The sequence below is a fragment of the Excalfactoria chinensis genome, chromosome 7, assembly GCF_039878825.1.
Source record: "Excalfactoria chinensis isolate bCotChi1 chromosome 7, bCotChi1.hap2, whole genome shotgun sequence".
NCBI classification, from domain to species: Eukaryota; Metazoa; Chordata; class Aves; order Galliformes; family Phasianidae; genus Excalfactoria; species Excalfactoria chinensis.
The window spans coordinates 15,978,205-16,001,055 of NC_092831.1; the positions used below are offsets into that span (position 1 = coordinate 15,978,205).

The 22,851-nt window shown below is 35.8% G+C and overlaps 1 protein-coding gene across 1 annotated transcript; it reads right to left on the reverse strand.

The window, feature by feature from the left end:
- Nucleotides 1-3,127: 3,127 nt before the first annotated feature.
- On the reverse strand, nt 3,128-19,257 carry SLC38A11 (solute carrier family 38 member 11). Its single transcript, XM_072342065.1, has 12 exons — nt 19,090-19,257; nt 16,758-16,875; nt 16,352-16,426; nt 15,146-15,280; nt 13,756-13,821; nt 12,208-12,314; nt 11,521-11,600; nt 8,570-8,640; nt 8,159-8,320; nt 6,337-6,449; nt 5,592-5,723; nt 3,128-3,373 (listed from the first exon to the last, which is right to left on the reverse strand). The coding sequence occupies exons 1-12, from the start codon at nt 19,132-19,134 to the stop codon at nt 3,128-3,130; spliced, it is 1,350 nt and encodes a 449-aa protein (XP_072198166.1). The 5' UTR covers nt 19,135-19,257.
- Between the last annotated feature and the right edge of the window lie 3,594 nt (nt 19,258-22,851).

A 22,851-nucleotide genomic window follows, 5' to 3' on the forward strand; every position in this document is an offset into this window, starting at 1 on the left:
GAAATAGTATATAGGATAATGTCCATTTAGCAAACCCACGCCATTTTGCCCCTTCCATAGAAAACCTTGAGGAGGATGGCAAATTCAGTCTCTAGGGAAACGCTGGTGATATATGAAGTTTGCCCACATACCAAGCCAAAAATACTTCACAAGTTTCTTGAATCAAGAAGTATACTGCTCTAGAAAGTTAAGAAACTGTCTGCTAAGCTCCTACAGGAGAGCCGATCTTACATCTGGTGTCCAGAAATGCCTTCTCAGCTGCAAAGAAAGAATTCAGTAGAAACAGTGATTCACACTACCTGCTCCTGATGTGAAAACCCTGCCAGTGAATGCTTATGGAACACTGTTGTTCTCCCTCAGCCTGGACTCCATGAAGTCTCTCTGCAGAGTCTGGAATAGCTTCCAACACTCCTTCCAATTCAGTGAAAACCTCTGTCCAGTAGGACAACATGGGCAGTAATTATCTTCCACTCATTCTCAGTGAGCTCCATTAAAGCTAGCAGCTTATAAGTTGCTGTTTTTGCCTTAGTTGCATGGTTGCTTTTTGCTTAAAAAAAAAAAAAAAAAAAAAAAAAGAAAAAAAAAGTTAAGTACATTCACTACTAATTCTTTATTGTGGCTGTACATTTTTTGGTGCCATGTTTCCTCTTTTCAGGTTAAATATTTTCTGCCACATCAGGACTTCCATGCTGTAATACTTACGAGTTTGGGTTTTAATTTTTAATATTTATAGACTTACATGCTTTATGCATTGCCTTTAATGACAGCTAGCTACAACTTTATTTTTGAGGAGTATTATTTGTTTAAAAAAAAACCATTATGCTATTATAAGCTTTATTATGATGATAAAAAGGTGATTCCTTCTGTATTCAGAAAATATACAGCAGGTTACTATTTGCAGTTTCAATAAAAATAAGTTATACCAATACTGGAAAGGAGGGAACTGTAGCTTTTAAAAAGCCATTTGCCAAACTGCAGTTAACCAACTTCAGGCATTTATCATTACTGACTTCCCTTTTTACAGTACACTAATAGCCAAGAGAACTCCACCTTCACCTGGCAAGTTCATGACTGAAAACCACTGAGATGTTCATAATTATATGGAGAAATGGGCGCAATTAGTTTTAGCGAAACAATCTTTTAGGAGCAAAAGCAGCTTTATCGGCAACACATTAAACTGATGAGTTCTACCTTACCTTTTAGCACTTTGTAATTTAAAGAGCATATGAATCAAATCTACATTTCTAAAGTAGCAAGGCATAGAAAGATTTTACCCTTCATAAAAGACAGGTAAATGTGATTCAATATTGAGACGGCAGAATCTTTAAGTTGAACAGGCAATACACATCCTACAGATTAATTCCCTTGAACCTGATTCTCAGAAGCAAGGATCACAATTAATACTTAAAGCAGGATAACATAGTTTAATCAAAAGAAATGTAAAAATAATCAGAAAAACATAAAAGCTCGTGAGTCTTCTGATACTGAGATCTTCAGCAGCTGTTATGAACTAACAGTAACTTTAAATTCCATTTAGTACAGAAGGAAGGGAATAAATCCAGTGACCACTCAGCTAAGACGAGTGAGCTATTGGTTGCATCTAAACTGGAGAAAAATATTCTCTGTCAATAGTAACAAGTGTCTGGGCAGTTGATGAAGTATCACCCTGAAAGCTGACTTTCCAAGTAGGGAAATTGAACATGTTTACTCCCAGTTCTCTCAGACAGCTTTACAACTTAGAGGGAAAACAATAAAAACCAAATCTATCCTCCCCAAAACTCAACCTCCTAATTAACATCTCTTCCCACCAAAAAATAAACAAGCAAACAAACCAACCAACAGTATTTAAAACATTTACTTTAAAAAATGCAGTGCTTTCATAATATTCTAGTCTAGTATTATCACCACCTTGCTTGACCCTTGCTTGAATATCTACTTAGCAAAAAGATTTGAATGAAATAGCTTTGTCAAGCAGAACAAACAGAGACAGAAAGCATCGCCATTTAGCTGTATAAAAACTGAGTAACATTACATGACCAGTTATTAAAGTCTGGTTAGCAAAAGGAATCCCAACAATCTAGATAAATAAAAAACTGACACGGCAAAATACACAGCATGACTTGATACAAAACATTTTTGAAATTCCAGCGTTTATAGGGAGGATAAGGACAATCCTTAAGATTTTTACCAGTAATAAATTACTCATATTCTATAGGCATATGTGTATATTTACATCTCCCTCTAACATTAACAAATCCTTGATGTTAAATGAATTTTGAAGAACAAGACAAATCAGCAAAATGCAACAAACTGTGACCAAATCTGAGATATTGAAATGAATCATATGCTGGGTGCACATCAATTCTTCAGACAAGTTCCAGAAATAAGTTATAAATATAAAAATGAAGATGTGATTGCTACACACATCATTTTCTTCTTTACCTTACAATTTCTACAAAGGATGTTTAACTAAATCTTTTAAAAATTCAGGTATGTAGACTGACTCATGTAAAAATCTTTTTATCTGAAGAACACAAATTGTACAAATTACAGTTGGATTCTATCAGCTACAGCTCAATTAGAATACAAAATTAACATTGACTGGAGAGCCAGTACAAAGTATGCTTTCAACTCTAGAGAACACCTACTGTAAAATAAAAGTCAATTAATAGATGTTTTTCATTTTAACAGCACAAGTTGAATACATGGAGAGAGACCCAGACACACTTGTTCTCAGGGTGGCAAAAAACCTTCATGCTATAGCATACTAATAAATATACAGTTATTTTAAAATTGATAAAAATGTCATAATGAAAAGCAATGAAACATGGGAGATGTTTACACTTCTACACATTTCACCTAGCTTTTAAGCAGTACTGGTGACATAAAAAACACAGCCTTTTTGATAGGTTTGTCAGTTATACAAGTAATGTCCACATCAAAGCACCTCTGAGAGTTTGTTTCAAAAGTTAAATGTTTTACCTGAAATAGGATGGCAGTATAAAATCAAGTAGGTAAGTTTAGTTATGTGCATATGAAAACAAAATCTTTGTTCCAGCTCTGTTTAAAGTGAACATATGGCTTGCTGGAGGATGCCCCTGATCAAGTTCAGAGATTTGAGCTTTACCTATGGGGGAAGTGTACCATTGTGAAAAGAAACATTACTAGCAAAGCAGTAGAACATTTCTTTTCCATGGCTACATTCCTGGGGATGCAAGATAGTCAAAACAAACCCAACTGTCATCACTAGCACACCGACAGCAAGAATCAGGCAGGAGATGAGGTTATCTGAATGGTTCCACCGCTCTTCAGACAGCCTTAGATAACACGCTGTTGGGATGATAAAAACAAGTGGGGTAGCACTCAGAACTCCCTGCATATGGGAAACAAGAAAACTCTAATAAGCATGTATATTTAGCACCTGAAGAACAAGAACCTGTGTTTGTAAACAGCTGTTATAGACTGATGCAGCAGTAAAGATGGAGAATAGAGGCCTTAACCAGTGTTGCTAAATAGAAAACTTTATTTTCTAATTCACAAATAGCTTGTAAAAGACTATTTGTGCTTTAGTGATATAGAATATTATTTTATGATTCCATTAGATCATTAGATATGATTAGCAGAGGTTTCTAAGCTTCAGAAGGTCCAAGCATAATAGTTCTTCAATATGTTAACTTACATGAAATATTTAAGATGTTCCACTTATAAGTCAAGATCTGCTCAAAGAAATGCGAATGGCATGCAGTAGGTCAAAAAGTGGTAATAAACTTTAATGTGTTGATATACAGCAACTTCTCTATGAAAGCTAAGCTCCTTCGCAGAGTAAACATCACTTACTAAAATTCAGTACACATCGTTACACATACAAATGTAGATTAAAAGCAAATGACCAAATACTATAGTACAGACATTGCTGATTAACATATGAGTAACAAGCCAATACATCAATTTATGCAAAAATGTTGAACACCTTCTGTCACAAACTAAGAAACTTTTTTAACTAAGTTATGGTGAGGTAGCAATCCAACCTACTAAATACCTTTGCCTCACTGTACACTCTTTCATACATCTTTATGATAGAACCTGTTAAGAGTGATCAGTACTTGTAACAGGTATATTTTATAAAAAAAAAAAAATAAGGCTCATGATTATGTGAAGAAATGCAAACCAGCGCTACAAGATGCTAAGTCTATAGATGCTCAACTGCCACATGACTGAATGTTTTCCCTGGAGAACTGACAGCAGACAAACATGAAGGTTTTGCTTTGTTTTAAAAGCAAGAAACAGTGAAAAGGAAAGCAGTCAGAAGTAGCAGTGAATGCCATCTCCAGCGAAGAACCAGAAAATGGTCCTACTATTGGACCAAAAGTCTGCTTAGAAGATCAGCTCTCCTTCATATGCAAAAACTTAGTCCATTCGCTAATATTAAACATAGGCCCTTCTACTAGCAGCAAACAAGACTCCAAACATTCTTTGTAAGCACAACTACATCCCAGAAATACATGCATGTCTAATGTCAGCTTGTCTCAAAATATGAGACATAAGCTACCCACTCAAAAGCCTGGCTAACAACTTCTGTTTGAAACTAAACCAAACTGTTGGCTTAACTGTTCTGTAAATGCATAGGCCTCTTTGGGTAAACATATATTGCATTGATTCAATAATTCAATCCCAAATAGGAATCATATTTATTCATGTTAAAAAAAAAATAATAAAAAATTACTATTCTCTAATGTAAATTTATTCTTGAAATATAAAAACTTAATACACATACATAGAAGTAAGATGAGCACACACAGTTAATGAGGTTCATTTTACCAGAATTCAGATATTTGATCCAAATAGGCATGTATGCATGCACAAATACAGATAATTTTATCGGTGTGTATATGAACACACTGATCAATTCAGTTGTGATGTAAAAACAGGAGGAAAAAAAGATAGAAAATAAATTACCATGTCATTAGTGAGGACCACTGCTTATTTTCAGGTAGTTACAATTTGGAAAGGGTTAGCTGAGAAGAAATTTGTGTAGGCAATATTTCAAACAGAGAGCAATTAGGCAGTTTATCTGAATATTCAGACCAATGGTATAAGCTTAGTCCAAGCACACTCTGCATTATCACTGCTACAGAATCACTCACTCCCTCTCAGTGAGCAGATACACTGCACAGTAGATTAGAACAATATCAACGTACTTGAATGCATCATGAAGCATAAAGAATAACTCCCATGCAAAGTTTGGTAAACAAAGCAGTTCTCATGAAACCAAGTTATGACATTCATGCTATGAAATCATTCAGTTTTGCTCCCTGCTAAACCTGACAGGTAAAGATTCCAAGTTGCTATGAATTGCTAAGGAAAATAAAAAAACATCCATCCATTTGAAATTTTCTTCCAAAACATTCTACTTTAATTACATTGAATAATTCCCTTTTCTTCTATTGACATTTCTATCTGAATACTATGTTGAACTGTGTAAGAATTCTACTAGAGCTATGGACATCTCAGAACTTGGCTTGATTTTTTTGAAAAAAAAATAATAATTTTTTTTTGAAAAATTAAATATAAGAGTATACAGGTTCACTTACATTCAGTTCTAAAACTATTCCAAGGCAATCATACACTAACGATACACCAGTCGCCACAGCAATGATAAATACTGTCACAACAATATGGAAAGCAGTTGAGAGGCTCCCACGGAAAAATACATTGGCAATCACCTGAAACAAAACCATCACTTTAAACCTTGATTTTACTCTCAATCTCAACAAATGCCTTATAACAAATCTTCTAATGTTAAGAAACAAAAAGAACAGGTTAGAATATACTGACTGAACCTTACCTTTGTTGCTTCATGAATGCATCATCTGCTTCCAAAAGTAACTCAGAGCAAACATTAAGAAAATTGCTGAACACTTTCCAGACTGGCTTAGAACATCTTCAGAATTTGTTTTCCTCTCATTTGGCTGCTACAGAATAAACCCACTTTCTATTGTTTATTGAACAAATGGACTTCCTCAACAGAAATACTTTAATCAAGCAAAAATGGGAGGCATAATAAAAATGCTACATCAACAGTAGCATTTATAGCTATACCAATCCTGGAATTCCACACAGCCCATATAGCTATCATTACTAACATATTGGAAAATGAATGTAACATTATATTGCCAGAATCTAAATGGTACATGTACCATCACATTCAGAACAGCATGCAGCAGAACAAGATAACGCTGATAATTATTACACATCAGCCACTGACTCCAGCAACAATAAGTGAGAACACTAGTAATGTATCAACATTGTTAAGGGGAGAATGTAATAAATGCTTACCTCTCTGGTGACAAAACATTCAAGAGGGAAAGTCAGAATTACAGTAACTCCATAACAAAACCTTCCAAAGGTAGCAAGATTGTCATCTCTACAGTAGTTTTCAAATATATCTCCTGAGGTATAGCAAAACAACAATTAGATTGAACTCACATCTTTTGCTTATTTGTAAAGTTAAGTTAATAGAATCACTCACTGGCATAACTGAAATTTCCTAATCCCCCCTAATCCCCTTTCCTCTAACATCAAGAGGAATCTTCACCTTAAACTATTAGCAGGTTTTTGTTTGTTTTTTTTTGCGGTTTTGTGTTTGTTCTTTACTTGGAGCAGCACATCTTATAGGAATATTTTAATATATGCATATCAGAGTGTCATCTGTCATCCCCCCCTTATTATCAGTTTTGTTTGAAATGCTGGTGTTCACCTTGGTAGGAAACAGAAAAAGCTTCCATATGAAAGACATATTTCATTTAAAAATATAAGTCATAGAACAAGAACAATTATACATGTAGACCAGAAACTTAACTCTGCATAACCGTATTTCTCTTACAGTATCTTATCACAGCTGGTAAACTGTAGTGAAAAATTTCAAATATTCTGACCCTGAACATCCAGTATGTGGATTATTAACCAGTACATCTGGTTACAACAAAAACACTGATAAAGAGTACAAATCATCATCTTGCTTTATCATTGGTTACAACAATGAATCTGAAATAACAATTGATGAGACTTAAGAAAAACCACCAGACCACACTAAGACAATGTATTACATCCTTTCTACCTGGTTATTATACTACTTTCAGGCTCATGATGGCACTAAAAGAATGAAGCGTGCTTTAGAAAAAGACATCTAAAAGATTTTGACAGGAGATGCAGAACACAAGGTGGAGCCCATCTGCAACACAGACATAAGCTGAGGGATAGTTGCAGTCAGAACTTTCTTGTTTGAAACGTCAAGCCAGTTTGCACTTACTCTACCTATAGCTGTGTCTAGGACAGTACATTCTGCACCAACAGTAAAGACAGTATAAAAAAAAAGACAGGTAAACCAGGAACCTCCATCCCACAATTCCTGCTCTCATTACGGCTTGGACACCTTCTCCTGTGATTTGATACAGCACTATTAAATAACAAAAGAGCTGACTGCAAAGTGTATTATTTTACCTTGAAGAACTAATACATTGACGAATATTACGCCTTTTCTTTTGAAAGCACTTCTCCAATTTCTTTTTAACAAAATCATGTTAAACAGCATTACATATTTATTACTTTATGTATTTACATATTTGTATATACACAGAGAGATGATGGAAGCACCAGTTATGTCAGATGGCTGTTGTAAAGACAGGAAATATCCCTGAGTCAGAGCTAGGATGCCACATTTGCACAGACAGGAGAATGTACAGAAGCGTATACTAGGCACCTTATACCTTATCCCTGAGTCAGAGCTAGGATGCCACATTTGCACAGACAGGAGAATGTACAGAAGCGTATAGTAGGCACCTTATACAAAAAGACAACACTTTCTTCTTCTTTCTCTCTTTGTTAGAAGGCCACATGGCTAAGTTATAAATGTTTAGTCCTCATTTGGATGTGGAAGCACTCAAAGGGGATTTTCACCAGGGAGGCTTCCACTATTAACATCTACCTGACATCTTTGTATCCTGCCTTGGTTGATGGGTAACTAAGAGAAATAGTTGTTCTAACTATTCAGGTCGATAATAGGTGCAAGCACACCAAAATCATACAAAGCTGTTAACAACAGGACTGAAAGTGTAAAGACTGTAAGGAAGCATGAAGATCGAGGGATTGAGAAGTTTACCTTCTGTGTATCCTGTAAAAGTCATGTATCCACATACAGCAAATAGTACACTGATAACAACAGCAAGTAAAACAGACACATGTGTGATTCGAGACCAGTTGTTTAATGTGGGTTCTTTCAGAGAGCCATATATTAAAAAGCTGTTATGGTGGCAGATGAATGCTGAAATACACATAATAGTTAAAGGAAATAAATGAATCCATGTATATGTACATACAAAATAAATTAATGAAGATATAAAGATAACTCTGAGGACATTACCCTGAAATACCATGGTGTTTCCTCCCCTCTTCCCCATAAAGTTTCAAAAAACCACCACCCCAAAATAAGAAAAAAGACAAAACAAGTTTTATGTTCAGAAAATCATTTCTTAAAGTTGATATTAAGACTGACAATAAGAAAATGACTTACCAAAAGACATCACCCCAACGGCTTGTACTGCATTTGGTTTTGCAAATACCCATGCATTTTCTGATTTGGGTCTAAAACAGAAATTGTCAGTTATGTTATGCTCTTTTCAACCATAAGTTACTAAAATTAATTTTAAACACCGTGCTATAATACAGAATTCCTATCTGAATTAAGGCAAAGAGTTCATTAACAATAAGTTCAAACCAAAGAGATGCCTTTCCCACTTATTGCTTTGAGAAAAGTATCCCAGGAACTACTTCTTACAGCCAAAACTGTCAGTCTGTTTCAGCAACCTGTTATGTAAATAAATTATTCAAGTAATCATTTATCAAGAAACAGTAAATGAAAAGGTACGTGCTGTCACTAGCTTTGGATGAGGTTTTCTCAACCCAAAGCCTCCTCAGACTATATGAAGTCATTTTATTCTTCTGAATTTACACACATAATGCATTGTTTCTAGAGACTTATTTATAGACCACAAATCAAGCGACGCAGTTTGTATTTATTTACATCTTTTTCAACTGTTCCTCATCTTAAAGGAAGCATGCTAGTTCCCAAAGGTGAAGAAAATATACAGAGATGTTGATAACCAGGCAAGAACACATTATCCCCATTAAAAGATCCCCATTAAACTTTAATACACTTGCATTACAGAATTTCATCTAATACACACTTTTAGGTGAAAAACAAATGATTCCACAAAGACTTCGGAAATACATGATAGAGATCCAATAGTGAGTATCATGGTCTAGGAAACAAGCACACTAGCCACATACAGACCAAGGAAAGCATACACAAATTTATGTGTATATGCAGGTAGATGCATACACAGGCTGATGAAGTATATCAGAATACCAGGTAACACTTCAGCTGCTTGACTCTCAATCCTGCTCCTACTTCTAAAGACACTTTTCCTTTTTTTGACAAGGATCTTTGTTCTGACCCAACCTGATCTACTTCATTGCTATTTGAACTGCGGGTGAAAGATCTCATCTTCTGCTTTCACAAGAACAGCAGTAGCAATGAACATCCACAAATGATAAAAAAATAAACCAGCTTACTTCTCTATTTTTGGTGTATATAAACATAAGCTATGTCTGATAAAGGTTTTTCTCACACTGGAGAAGCGCAACTCAGGTGAAACACAAAGAAAGTTAATATTTGTGATTTTAAATGCACTTAGTGAAAGCTGCACTATCTATAATATATAGAAGTTATAACGAAATGTTAACACTAAATAGACAATGTAACTGTAATTGTTAAACAGCACAGACAAGGTAAAGCAATATATCAGCCCTACTTAGAGCTCCTTTAATCTCCATTTTTCCTTAATGAAGAACTAACAGGTCTGTAAATAAAAGCTTGAGTCTTAGTGTTTTCAACACAATAACTTCTTATCTTTGTTTACTGTTGGCTTAAACATAAAGAAGAAACAGCTTTCTACTTTCAAGTTATTTTTCTGTGCACTTATTGTGATCAGCTGCCAGTTGAGTAATTCTCACATCATATTTACTTGGAGCAGATGCTCTTCCAGTTTTTTTTCCTGTATATTTATGTATAATATAGACCAGCATCATGACATCTTTCCCAAAAGAAGATCAAATTAAAATAATCCATCTTTGTAAGACACTTAAAAGTATTGCCGTATCCAGCAATGAATGTTAGCTTCACTTCTGAAACATTATTTTTTGCAGTACAAAGGTATCTGAAAACACAGTGCGAGTTAACTCTTTGATCACAGTAGATAGTTCCCTAGCTACAAGCAGGTGGAAACAGCAAAGAATAGGTCATCTAAATGCATTTTTTATCCAGCATCTTAAATAACTGATAATAAGCTCCGGGTCCAGAACACCAGATTTTATTCACATGAATATAACATCCTTCAGACAACAATAATAAAATACCCAGTCTAATCAAAAGTAGAAAAAAGGATCTCAACTTCATCTTTATCATAAGAGGAAATAAATTAAATCGAATAATTTCTCAACAGAAATATGTCTTTTCCCTTTGTAAGAAGTAACAAGAAATAAACAGTCATTACATTCCAGAACAACTCCCTCCACTCCCAAAGCAACTAGAAAATAAAACAAAGTGCAACACTCATAAGCCTCATAAGTGCTGTTTCCAGCCTACAGTTTCAAACACATCAAATCATCGCAAAAAATAATTCTACAGTAACTTCATGAACAGAGTAAAAAAAAAAGGAAAAACCACCAGCTCATAGTTCTGCAGAGAAGAGTTCATTATTTACACTAGATTGCCAACTCAAGGCAATCTATGAGGTAAAAAAAGTAACTAACAGTTTATGAACATGCTAAATGAACTTATTTTTATAAGTAGCATAATAGGAAAACAAGAAGCATAAAGGCAAAAAGAAAAGTCACTAAGAAATTAAGTGGTAAGACTTCAAAAATTACTCAAAAAACAACAACTTATTTTAAGAGACAATAAAGCCACATATTTCATATTTTGATGCACCGCCACTGTTGAGAAGAAATGTTACCATAGTAACTAGGTCAGGAGTAGCTACTATATATAAACTTCTTCCTTTTTCAACAGGGAATTTTGAGATTTACCTTCCAAGTACACCTTCAACACAGTAAGGAAAACAAGTCACTTAAGGAAAAATGAGGGCAAAGGGAAGAATACAGACAGAAATCCCATCCTTCTCCAAGGTCTTTATTTCTATGCATGAAGCTACCTCTCTGGCACAACTACATAAAGTACTATTTTATTTATGTTAGAATCATAGAATGGCCTGGTTGGAAAGGACCATAATGATCATCTGGATTCAACCCATTTTTTTATTACTATCAGTAGAGATTTACTTCTTTAAAAACACATTCCTACCAAAACAACTACATTCAAAACTATATAGACATAAAATAAGAATGAGGCAAATGATGACATATCTCAAAAATTCACTTTCTAGCAAGGGTAGGAATACTTACATCTGTGGATCAAGCGTTACTGTCCTCACCATCACAATAACAAGGATGACAATGGTTAAAAGCAGAGAAACAAGAGATACCTGTAAAAGAAAACACAAATTCAGTCAGTATGCTGCTGAAAATCTCTCTTCTAAAAAGTGCAATTTTTATTTAAAGACTTATTAACCAACTGAATTCTTAAATATTGCACATCAAATATTTATAATTGTGTAGCTTGTCCTACGCCATTATCTTTTCATTCATTGTTCTCCTTAGATAAGTAGTAAATTGCAATGATTTGTCTAGCAGTAAGAAATATTTTCCATTTAAATATTTGTCATGTATATACATATAACATTAGTGTGTGTATATATATATACATACATACATATATATACATGTATATATATATATATATACATGTATATATATACATATATACATATATATATATATATATAATATGAAAGTATATATCTTCACTGCTACTAACAGTAGACGGACTACTACCCACTGGATGGATAAACTACCCACTCATGTAGAGACCAAAGTTCTGTTTATGGTTTTCTAAGTTGTCTGATACTTCCTGGGATAGAAGATGGTCTCAACTTCAAAAATATATGCTCTAGTTGGATGCAATTCAATTCAAATACATTGAGTTATGCATGACCGGTGCTAATTTTCTAATGGCATATAAAAGAAGTTTACCTTTCCCAGTTTTGCTATGTCACGATATAAAGATAAGGGCAATGTAAAGATGACGGTGGTAAAAAGAATTATGAAGCGACGATCAGTAAGCACATTTTCAGATCCAACTAAAACAAAGAAGGTAGTAAGTTATTTCTCTAAGAGACTGACACCAGAACAGAATAGTTGCACTCAGAAGTCCAACAGCTACAAACTTCGACATTAATCACTTTTTTGTCCCCTTTATTCCAGATGAGTAACAGTGAAATAAAGCGTAGGTATTAACAGGGAAGCCATACAGAGCACATTACACAGTCAGAGTTTTTCTGCAAACTTAACCAACAGTTCATCCTATATGCTAGTGTAATGCTCTAATTGGATGATAATTGACAAGCGAAACGTATAGCTCAAATGTACAGCTCCCTGATCCTTTGGGAGAGTATAATGCCTTTTCCACTTCTTCCTAGACAAGCACTCTACCAGCCAGGTGAAAAGACGTGCATTCCTTCCATTAAAAAGTTATATTGTATATGAATCATTTTCTTTATCAAGCTGAACAAAGCATGACAGTTAAAACTGTATTCCATACCTTGCAGGCTCTTCCTACTTAATATTATCGTCTTCCTAGGGAAATCAATCAGTTTGTACAAACACTAATTACTACTTCACTGCATACATGCTCTTTTTAGTTTAATTTGCCAGTGAAATATACCTGAACTTAGGTGGCTTTCAGCTGAAAGAGATGAATGCCTACAAATTGCTCCAACAATTCCACACTGAAAACTTATGACCACAAAAGGATAAGGAGTACACAGATTAAGACCACAAAATGTTTTTACACTATCTGTAGCAACTGGACAAGTGAATGCAATGGAAAAGGCATCACAACAGATGTGTGATGGACCAACATGATAGAAAAGTACCATGAGGAATGGGAATAAGCGTGCTCACCCATATCAGAAGAGTCTAGGTTTGCAGGGGAAAACTACACAAAGGAGGGAATTCTAAAAGAGATTCTTCCCCGGTGGCAGTCAGCCCTTAAATAAGGTCTAAGAGAGGGGCAACCAGGCTCCATCCGCTCTGGTCATACAGCTGAAATGCCTTCATCCAAGAGATCATCTGTGGTTACATGCACAGTTTATGACCAACCGTACATGCAAGCTAAAATATGGATTAAATCCATTATACGCAAGTCATCCAGAATTATTCACTAAATGCAGTATTAGTATTTAAATATTTATTATATTAAATATCCAAAAATATGACAAAATGTGATCTTATTATCACATCACTGTGGAAGACTATTTGCTTTATATCTCATTAAATAATGTGACCTCTCTACCAACATTTAGTTCAATGACAACCAAGGATCAGGATTTATAATTTTGCTATTTTTAAAAGAATAACACTTCAGCTTCATAACTTGACTGATATTCAAGAATACTTCAGACAGAGAGTAACAGGTATATTACTACTTCAGTTTGCCATAATATGATAAGCCCTAAATAAGTATCCTATATTCCTACCTAATAATTTTTTCCCATTCTGTAATTTTAAAATGCATCTTACCTCCAGGAATTCTCAGGAACACTTTAGTTAAAGTGTCTCCAGTTATTATGTTGTAACTAATCATAGCTTAAAGAAAATTAAAAAACAAATTGTTAGTACAAATCAAATATAGATTATTTGATAAAACGTTAAATATAGGTATTGTGTGGGCTTCAGGGTGGCATGCCACAACCCCTCTTGTATGAATTCTAGCTAACACTGACTTTTAAGATTCAGGCTGAAGACAAAAAAAAAATAAAATAAAAGAGCTAGCAACTGCCTTTACTTGTTTCTAGCAAGTATAACCTAGGAAGAATCTAATCTGATAAGCAAGGCCACTGTGCTATTACCATATAAACTTAATACAGAAGGGAGGAAAAAAAGGCTTCAAAATTGCTTTGTTCATTTCCAATTTCAATTCTTTGTCAGCTGATTTTCAAGCTTCTGTTTCAATTTAGTAATGTTTCTGTATTAACATAATAAATCAGTCCTGCAATCAAATGCACAGGGTTTCCTAGTTCATGTCAAAAGTATGTGAAATCTTTCAGCCCAAAGAAACAAGAAGGGTAGATGAAGATAATAAAAATGGACTTCCATTACTTTCCTTCGTGAATAAGAACTGTGATTGTAATGTATTCTGCACTGAAAGCACACGTGCATACACACATGCACATATATTAACATGGACAATGACCTTAACTTACCATTTCACAGCAGTGAGTGTTTGTGTAAGTTATTAACACTATGTATGTAAATAAATTCAAGCACATTTTGTAACTTGTTTCATGGTGAGAACTGAGGTCTTTACAATTATTTCCCATATTCTCTGTGATGTAATAGTTACACTCTTTTAAGTCAGCCATAATGGATCAGTATTTTCAGATGTGATTCACTAGTTCAGTTTAAAGGATGATCCTTGACAAAATAATTAACAGGTACATGCAGCATTGTTGCCCACAGTAACTCCAACCTGACTCCCCTATATATCTCAGGTACCTAAAATGACTTCAGAATAATCATAAGGACAAACTTTGCTCTGGGATATTTCAGTTACCAAACTCAGACTCTTACTATCTCAAATCATCACCTCGAGCAGTTCTATATGCAGTGCACTGTTACTCTGGAAGTCTCCCCTTTGCTATTCTTATAGTTACTTTTGCTGTTGATTTTTAAGCATGTTAATTTTTTGTGTTATCACATTTCAATTCATTTTTATTATTCTGGGTCTCATATTCAGTGAATTCTTCCTCAGTCATTCTTCAGCATTCTACAACTGCTTAATTATTAAAAAAATAGGTGCATATAGTATACATTTAGAGTTCTTGAATGTTATCAAACAAAAGAATAAGATTATGTGAAAGAAACCTTACTATTTATAAAGCTCAGATATTCATATTTTATGTCATCTTACCAATAAATGGATATAAAAACTGAAGAGTTGAAAGAATTAGATAACCTAAAAAACCGTATGTTTTTTTGACCAGCTCTTGATAGGTGTTGGTGCTGGAGAGATTTCCTCCCTTGATCAGTAATATAATGGAATAATCTGTTAAAATAGAAAATTAGCGTTAAAGGCCAGCAACTAATTAATGAAATGCTAACAACTAGCAGTCAGTTACTACTCTTTTTCACTCCTTAAAAAAAAGGTCTGTAAAATGAAAAACAGCAGTGTGGAAGTGGAAGCAGTGGAAGGCTGGAGAAGAGAATGGTAAGGAAAGTCACAACAAGAGAGCAGAAATCTCATCATTCTTGTAGATAACCAATAAGGCTAAAGGGAAACTACTGTCATAAGCACCAAAAACGTAAGATTTAATAAACAAGGGAAAATTATACTAATTAGGTGAAAAATTTCATTATATTCGGGTAAAGTAAAACATGACCAATGCCAGCATCAAATCATTTATCTTGAAAACCAGGGACTGAGCCACTCTTGTATGAAGAAGCAACGTGCCTTGACAGAGTGCTTATGTCATGGATGGAATGCTCCAAGACAGAACCTCATCCTTTTATAAAGAACAGTATGGGATGTGCTGTTCTTGCACGCTATGCTTTAGTAACTGTTTGGGTACCATGTAATTTTTCAGTCCGGATTAGTTGTACCACAGAATTTACTACCTTGGATAGATGTCTTGACAAATAGGGCTAGACTTCATTTATTCTTCATCTGGCTTTCACTTAGCTTGTAATCTGTGCTGCAACAGGAACAGCTCCTTTCAGCATCAGTGTTTACTATCTTCTACGAGTTATAAAAAAGACTTCTTCTTGAAGGAAAATCCATGTGGTTTTTTTTTTTTAAATGAATCATAAGCAAAATGTTCAAAATTATAGTTACTCTGGAAGGTTTTAATTCTGCAGTACTATTCCAAGTAACATACAACCAACTCAATAATACAGTAGACTAAAATAGGTGATTATAACACACAAATAAGATCTATTCTTCTAAATGTCACCTTGACCTAGTCTAAGAAATTAGGCTTCACTAAATAAAAGGTACACAAAAAGCAGCTTTATATGTTGTACAGAGTAACTCTCTACTTCTACTAATCGGCTCTGGGGATTAGTGAGGTGAAAATAATTCCCCATTTTCACATTATAACACAAACTGCTTTTACAGTACCTGTGATATAAGCAACCCCAAACAGAAGGAGCACTCCTAAAGGAAAACCAGCTTCTTTCATTGAGTAGGGCAGTCCTGTAAAAAAACCAAGAGCTTACAGAGGAACTTTTACAAATAGCTTCAAAAAAGGTTAAGACAACAGGCCACCTCTGTGTGAGAAGTAAGCACTTGCCCAACCAGTACTTTCTGGCCATTACAGCAAAAGAGGCCATAGGGTATTTATCACAGAGTCAGACCTGATCTCAGTTGACAAAATTGGATTTTCACATAAGAAGAGACTAAAAGTAAAAAAAAAGTTTTCACCAATAAGAGCCAAAATTAAGAGGACAGCACTTTTCTCAACACTGGATAGTCACTTGTGCATAAACAAGGCTGAACATATGATAGTGAAGAAAAGTACACTTACCTATAATACCTGATCCTATAATGGAGTTGATAATGTTAAATCCAGCTGATGCCAAATCACCATTTCCTCCTTTACTCCTGGTCTTACTAACCAGAGCTGTATGGTCATCTGTTTCTATCTGTTTCAGGAAGACAACAACAAGATTAAAAATAGGTGATAACATGAACTTAACACGTATTTAAAAATGTTGATTCAAACTTAAAAAAAAATTACTTCCATTGACCCAGATCTGTAGAGGTATTTTGATAATTACATTTCATTTTTTCCAGTGAGAAATCAAAGGGATGCAAAGCATCTAATTCCTTCATAAGCCTGAGCCATAATCTTCTGTAATTAATTCTTCACTGAAAAAATATAAGGAGAAGAACAAAAATCTATATAAACTCAGAGTTAGGCTGATAAGGAGCTTTTTAGTCAAGTTCCAAAGGCAGAAATACTAATCAAGTATTTCGGAAAATATTTTGGTTAATCTTACAGCTCAGTAAAAATAGCCGCCTGAATCAGGGGAATTAAATCAATTTCAAAAGTTACTTGTGAAGTGTGTCAGTGCATTAAGATGCTCTAATTCAAAGTTTTCTCTGGTATTTTCAATACTTCTCTGTCTTTTCAGTAGTTCAGTTCATCATGAAAAGTAAATGACACCATAGAATTGGGTAGCCCCAGAAGGGCTCTGTGGGAAGGTTTCGTACAAAGCAAAATTTAAGGTGCACATTTGTGGCAGCTCCTGCAACTAAAGTAATTATCCTCAAAAAGCATCTCTACATAGTCCTCTACTTAGATCAACACTTTATTGCCAGAGAACATTTTAGCTTTGCTCTTTGGAATGCCAGTATTTTAAATGAAGTCATGTAATTAAAAAAGGAACATGCATTTAACAAAGAAAATGCCTTTTGAATTTTCTACGAAAGTAAAACATTGTACACTTACCATGAAAATAAAACTATTATTATACAATATCAACATTAGAATAGTAATGCTGTCTCAGATTAAAGGCCAGCATTGTCTGATATTTCATTTCTAGCAGTAATCAATGGAATGCACACTGGAAGATTCCCTTGTCCTAGCTTTCAACATTTTGCATACCTTGGTACGTCTTGGCTTGTTCTTATTGTGTTACCTTCCTTAATAGATTACTCCTTGAACATGCCCTTTTAAGAAGCTCTACATATTTTTTAGCCTCTGCAATGTCCTGTGTCAAAAAGTTCCACATCTTAATTATACATTGCATGAAAAGACTGGAATGCTTGGTGCATCTGCTATTAAACATCCCTGATAGTTTCTCCAACAAACCTGCATCACCACAGAGAAAACAACCATAACTTCCTACTTATTCTCTCCATATCACACCTAGTTTTACAGGTGTGCAAATGCTAAGTTATGGCCCAAAACGGTGTCTGAGCACCTGGTGGGAAGGTGCCAACCCAGGGGAGCTCAGGTGCATGCAGTACCCCTCAGTGACAGGAAGAGGAAAAGGCAGAATCCACTCCTTCCTGCCTGCTTAAGACCTCCTGAAGGTAAGCAGATTTTCTTCTTTTGTTTTTGTGTCCATGGCTGTTGCATTTGGGCTTGTTCTCATTTGTTGTAACGTGGAATTGTGCCACCCTGTTATTATTGCTATACTTTCCATTATGCTTACAGCATTACAAAAGGTTACATTCTTCCTTTGTGGAGTTTGTTCTAGAGTTGTGAATGGTACATGTTATTTCATCACTGATGCATGCAGTAGGAGCATTCTCTCCTTGATCTTCAATGACTTTTGCTTCCGACAGCACAGCTCATGAGGAATTCTACCAAACTAGAACAGCCCACTTTCCTGTTTTGAGTAATTACTAGAATAAGAACACAGTGCTTTCTGTACAGCTTGAAAACTTCATAGCCCTTAGAGCCAACTACCATAGCAACAGGCTCTTGGAGTGGCTCTTAGGAACTCTGATGGACCAGCATGTGCCATCAAACAGCCATACTGATAGAATCAAAGAACTGTGGCATCATTAAGGGCGGAAAACATCACCAAGACCATCTCATCCAAGCTCTCCACACCATGCCCGCTAACCACATCCCTCAGTACCACATCTCCAAGCACAATGACTCCACCATCTTCCTAAGCAGTCTGTGCCAGAGCAGTACAACTCTGACAGTTCACCTAGGTTATGTATGGCTATATACGGACTCATCAGTTTACTTTTCTCTTACTCTTCTGGGCGTTAAAGAGAAACTCAGAGATAACAAAAGCTACGGCTGCTGCCGGTCCCACAAACCCTGACGACAGCCCACGCCGCAGCGCAAAGCTCCGCAGCCCCTACATGACACGGCTGAGAGCTGCCGATCTCACCTGCGGAGCCCTGGCCGGCGGCTGCTCGCTCCCGCCGCGCTCCATGGCCGCGTGCCGCTCCCCTCGTGCCTCCGACCCCCGCGAGCCCCACAGGAGGAAGCAGAGAGGCGCGGGGCGGCTCTCGCGCTCCTCTCGGGGCGGGCTCCTCTGTGGCGGGCGGAGGCAACGGCATCCGGATCCCTCCCGCCTTTTCACACACAGCCGGACGGTCTCGGTCCGCAATGCCCGCACGAACCGGGGCCGTACTTGTATGCAGAGCCGATACTGCGTTCGTTGTTTTTTTCTCTCGGTTAGGTTGAGCTACGAGGAAAGAGGTAAAAGCACCGTGTCGATGTTTGGTATCCTTAGTTACTTCAGTTGTCTTCTGCTGAAAGCTCTCACTTCACAACTTTACTGTGCAAACATACAGGAAAATGTGCACGAAGAAATGTGTATCTAAAGCAAAACTTTAAATTAATGATAGCAAAAAGTAATTGCAGATGGCCATTAACTTCATGAAGAATTCCTATAGGCAAAATGAAGGGTCCGTGCAGCTCAAATGAGAGCTTTCTCCAATCTCTGGAGGGACAAGTCAGTAGAACCTGAACACAACATTTTAAATAAGATTAAACTACTAAAGCAAGAAAAAAACCAAAACCACAGAAATATGAAATATGCATTAAATAGCAGAAGAAAACAAATCAAGATAGTTTGCTTTGCATGCCCTTAACTCTTATATTTGACAATATTTTGCTAAGTTTGCAATGGTTAAAGGAGCAAGTATGTTGTGCATCAATAACTTTGTCCTTAAAGATCTATGATGCGTGTAATTTAATGTGAAGAACAAAGTGCACATAAAGAACATATATGATATATTTGTTACACAGCTTAAGCACACGAGCTTCAGCTCCTTCAAAAATAAGTCTGTAATCAGCTCCATGACAAGTTGCAAATCTGACATGTATTGTGGTGTGACCAGTCAGGTGATGCGAGTCAGCAGAGAAAATTGGAGAGGCCTCCAGTGCAAAGAAAGTCCCTGCGATTTAGTAGCAATTTGGGTATTTCTGTTTTCTTCAGAGTTCTGTGCAAAACAAGGAAAGAAGCTGTTTGAAGGCAGAGTGTAATAAAGCCTTATAAATATGGTAGGTGCTCATGATGCTATTTGGGCTTTTTTATCCAGCATCCACGTGCTCTATGAGAGTCCTGAGCTCTGTGATTTTGTTTTAGTTCTAGTTTGGAGTATGCATTTATTGCCTCAGAAAATATTTTGTTTTGTGCAAATGCTTTCTCCTGTTTGCTGTTAATCAGATATGTTCCTGTGGCATTTTCTTTTATGCCAATTAAGTCAAGCTCCTGCCATGTAGTTCTAAATATGTGAGGAGTCCTGTGTCCAAGAATGGCATCTACTTATTTAAGAGTTCCAGAGGTTTTGTTACATCAGTCATATTATTGTGATACTGAGCAGCCTTTGTAAACTAGAAGCTTTTGTTTAGTGTGCTAACAGCGAATTAGGGAAAGGAAAGGAATCAGCACTTCCCGAGTAGTGTAGGTAGTCATTTTCCCATGCTATGAGACTACTCTGATCATTTGGATTACTCTTTGCTTTGGGATGTGGTTACTGCATAGAAAGTTAAAACCTAGTTTGTCTTAACAGTGAGATTAGAAATTTTAATGTGAAAAATTCCAGGTTTCATCAGAAGTCCATAATTCAGTGTTTATTTTCTTTGGGAATTTACTGTTAGCACAGTTTGCAGTTTCTACAATTGTTTAGTCCTGGGGTTGTGGTGAGGGCCAGACTCTGGAGGATGCTAACATAGCTAACCCAGAGGATAGGGCAGTTGTTTATATATAAAAAAAGAGAGATCTTCCAGAAAGGAACACACAAATGACATTGTTTTGAAATAAGGAATCAGAAACATTCATAAACCTGCAAGGGAAATGTGAAAAGACTTTTAGACAGGCTAAAAATGAGTTAGGGGTGTTGTTGGTGAAACAGAATATTAGAAAGAGTAGTCCAGAAACTGTGCAAGAGAATCCTGAGAACCCACATCGAATCAAGTTTTGTGATGAGTGGGTAGAGAGGGAAAGAGCAATCATGATAAAAAAAGGGGATTTTGTTGTTGTTTTTTTAGTGGAAAGTATTTTTGGAAGTTTTCCTTAGCAGGACTCTTCCCACATGGAAGATGATGCAGAGAATATGCCTCCATCTGAATTATCATGGAGTGAATGGAAAAGATCAGCAATAATGATTTAAGATAATCAGATGTATTCGTCTTGGAATGCTGAGTTAATTTCTGTCCCAGGAACAGTGAGTGCTAAGCTTTTGATTAACGTAGACTAGGTGATATCAGAAAATTGCCAAGGTAACATTAAGGCTCCAGGAAACGATGCAGGAAATTACATACCCAATAGGCCTGACAACTTCATTGAGCAAAATAGAAGAAACTAGTAAATAATAGGATACAATGCCTTCGAGCATGTTGGCAGAGTTTTGTGGAGTAGCCTGCACTGTTATATCTGTTGTTTGATAATGCTACTGCTAAATTGCTGAATGCCAGTAAGAATGATCACTCATAAGCACTAAATGCATTAAAGCAAAGAAGACATTAATAAACAGAGGAAACTCAGTACTTGTAAGTAAGTTGTTGGTGTAGTCCAAGGATGTATTCCAGGTCATCTGAAAACATAAAAGAAAGGAGAAAACTTAGATATAAAGCTGGCATAGAAAAAAAAAAAGGCCATGTGATATGAATTGACAAACATAAGAGAGTTCTTTGGCTGTTATCTCTCGTTTTAAATGAATGACTAAATTAGTCGTAAAAGAGCATTTTTTGTAAGGGGTGATACAATCACATGACACTTTAATGTCAAACTCTTTAATCCTTCCTGAAAAGGTCAATCTTTTACTTTTTAGTCGTGTCTTTGTCTATGAGGCATGTGAAAAGAGCTGCTGTTCTTCTCAATACTGTGTTAATTTAGCTTGCATGCTACTGCAAGTTGTTATGGACAACTTTTAAAAGAGATATTGCTGATAAGTGAGGTGTTGTAATGTGTCTAAGCACAATGGAATAGAAACTGTCCCTCTTAATTGACACTCCTGCGAGGACAGTCAAGACATACTAGGGAATGCAACCTCACTGTCTTGCAGCTGTAAGCAGTCTCCTAGCCTTGCTTGGTTGACTAGCCTAACCACCAAGCAGCTGGTGTAAAATATTACTGGTTCCCTTCAGTGCTGGCTAAATGGAGACACTGGTGCTTGGCTACAGCCTTGGATTATTAAGTAGGCAGACTTGTCTTTGTTCTCCCTTGAAGTCTCTGGCTTTTAGTATTTTAGTATATTTTAGTATTATTCTGAATTTTGCAGATATTTCTGTTTATACCCACTTTTCTTCGCATGCTCTTATTTTACCATAATGCCTTTATATTGGAGGTGTTTTGTTCTTAAGTGGTAGAGATTGCTGTTCTGGTGATGTTTAGAGGAATTGTAATATGCAGTGTATATCATAGGTTGTTTACTGGTTGTGAAATACTGGATCAGTAGGTGTTGCCATGAGATGTTAATCTCTGTGCTCTTCAGGCCTTTCATTTCAGTTACTCTTCTCTTAAATACAGAAAGATATTCATTTAATGAACATACTCTTGATTTATGGTATTTTACACTGCCAGCCATGCAATTTTTTTTAATTGAAAGAAAGCTAGTGAGCTATTTTAGTGTACATTAAACTTCAAATCCTGACTACAGGATAACAAACATAAAAACAACACTACTGTATTATTTTAGAT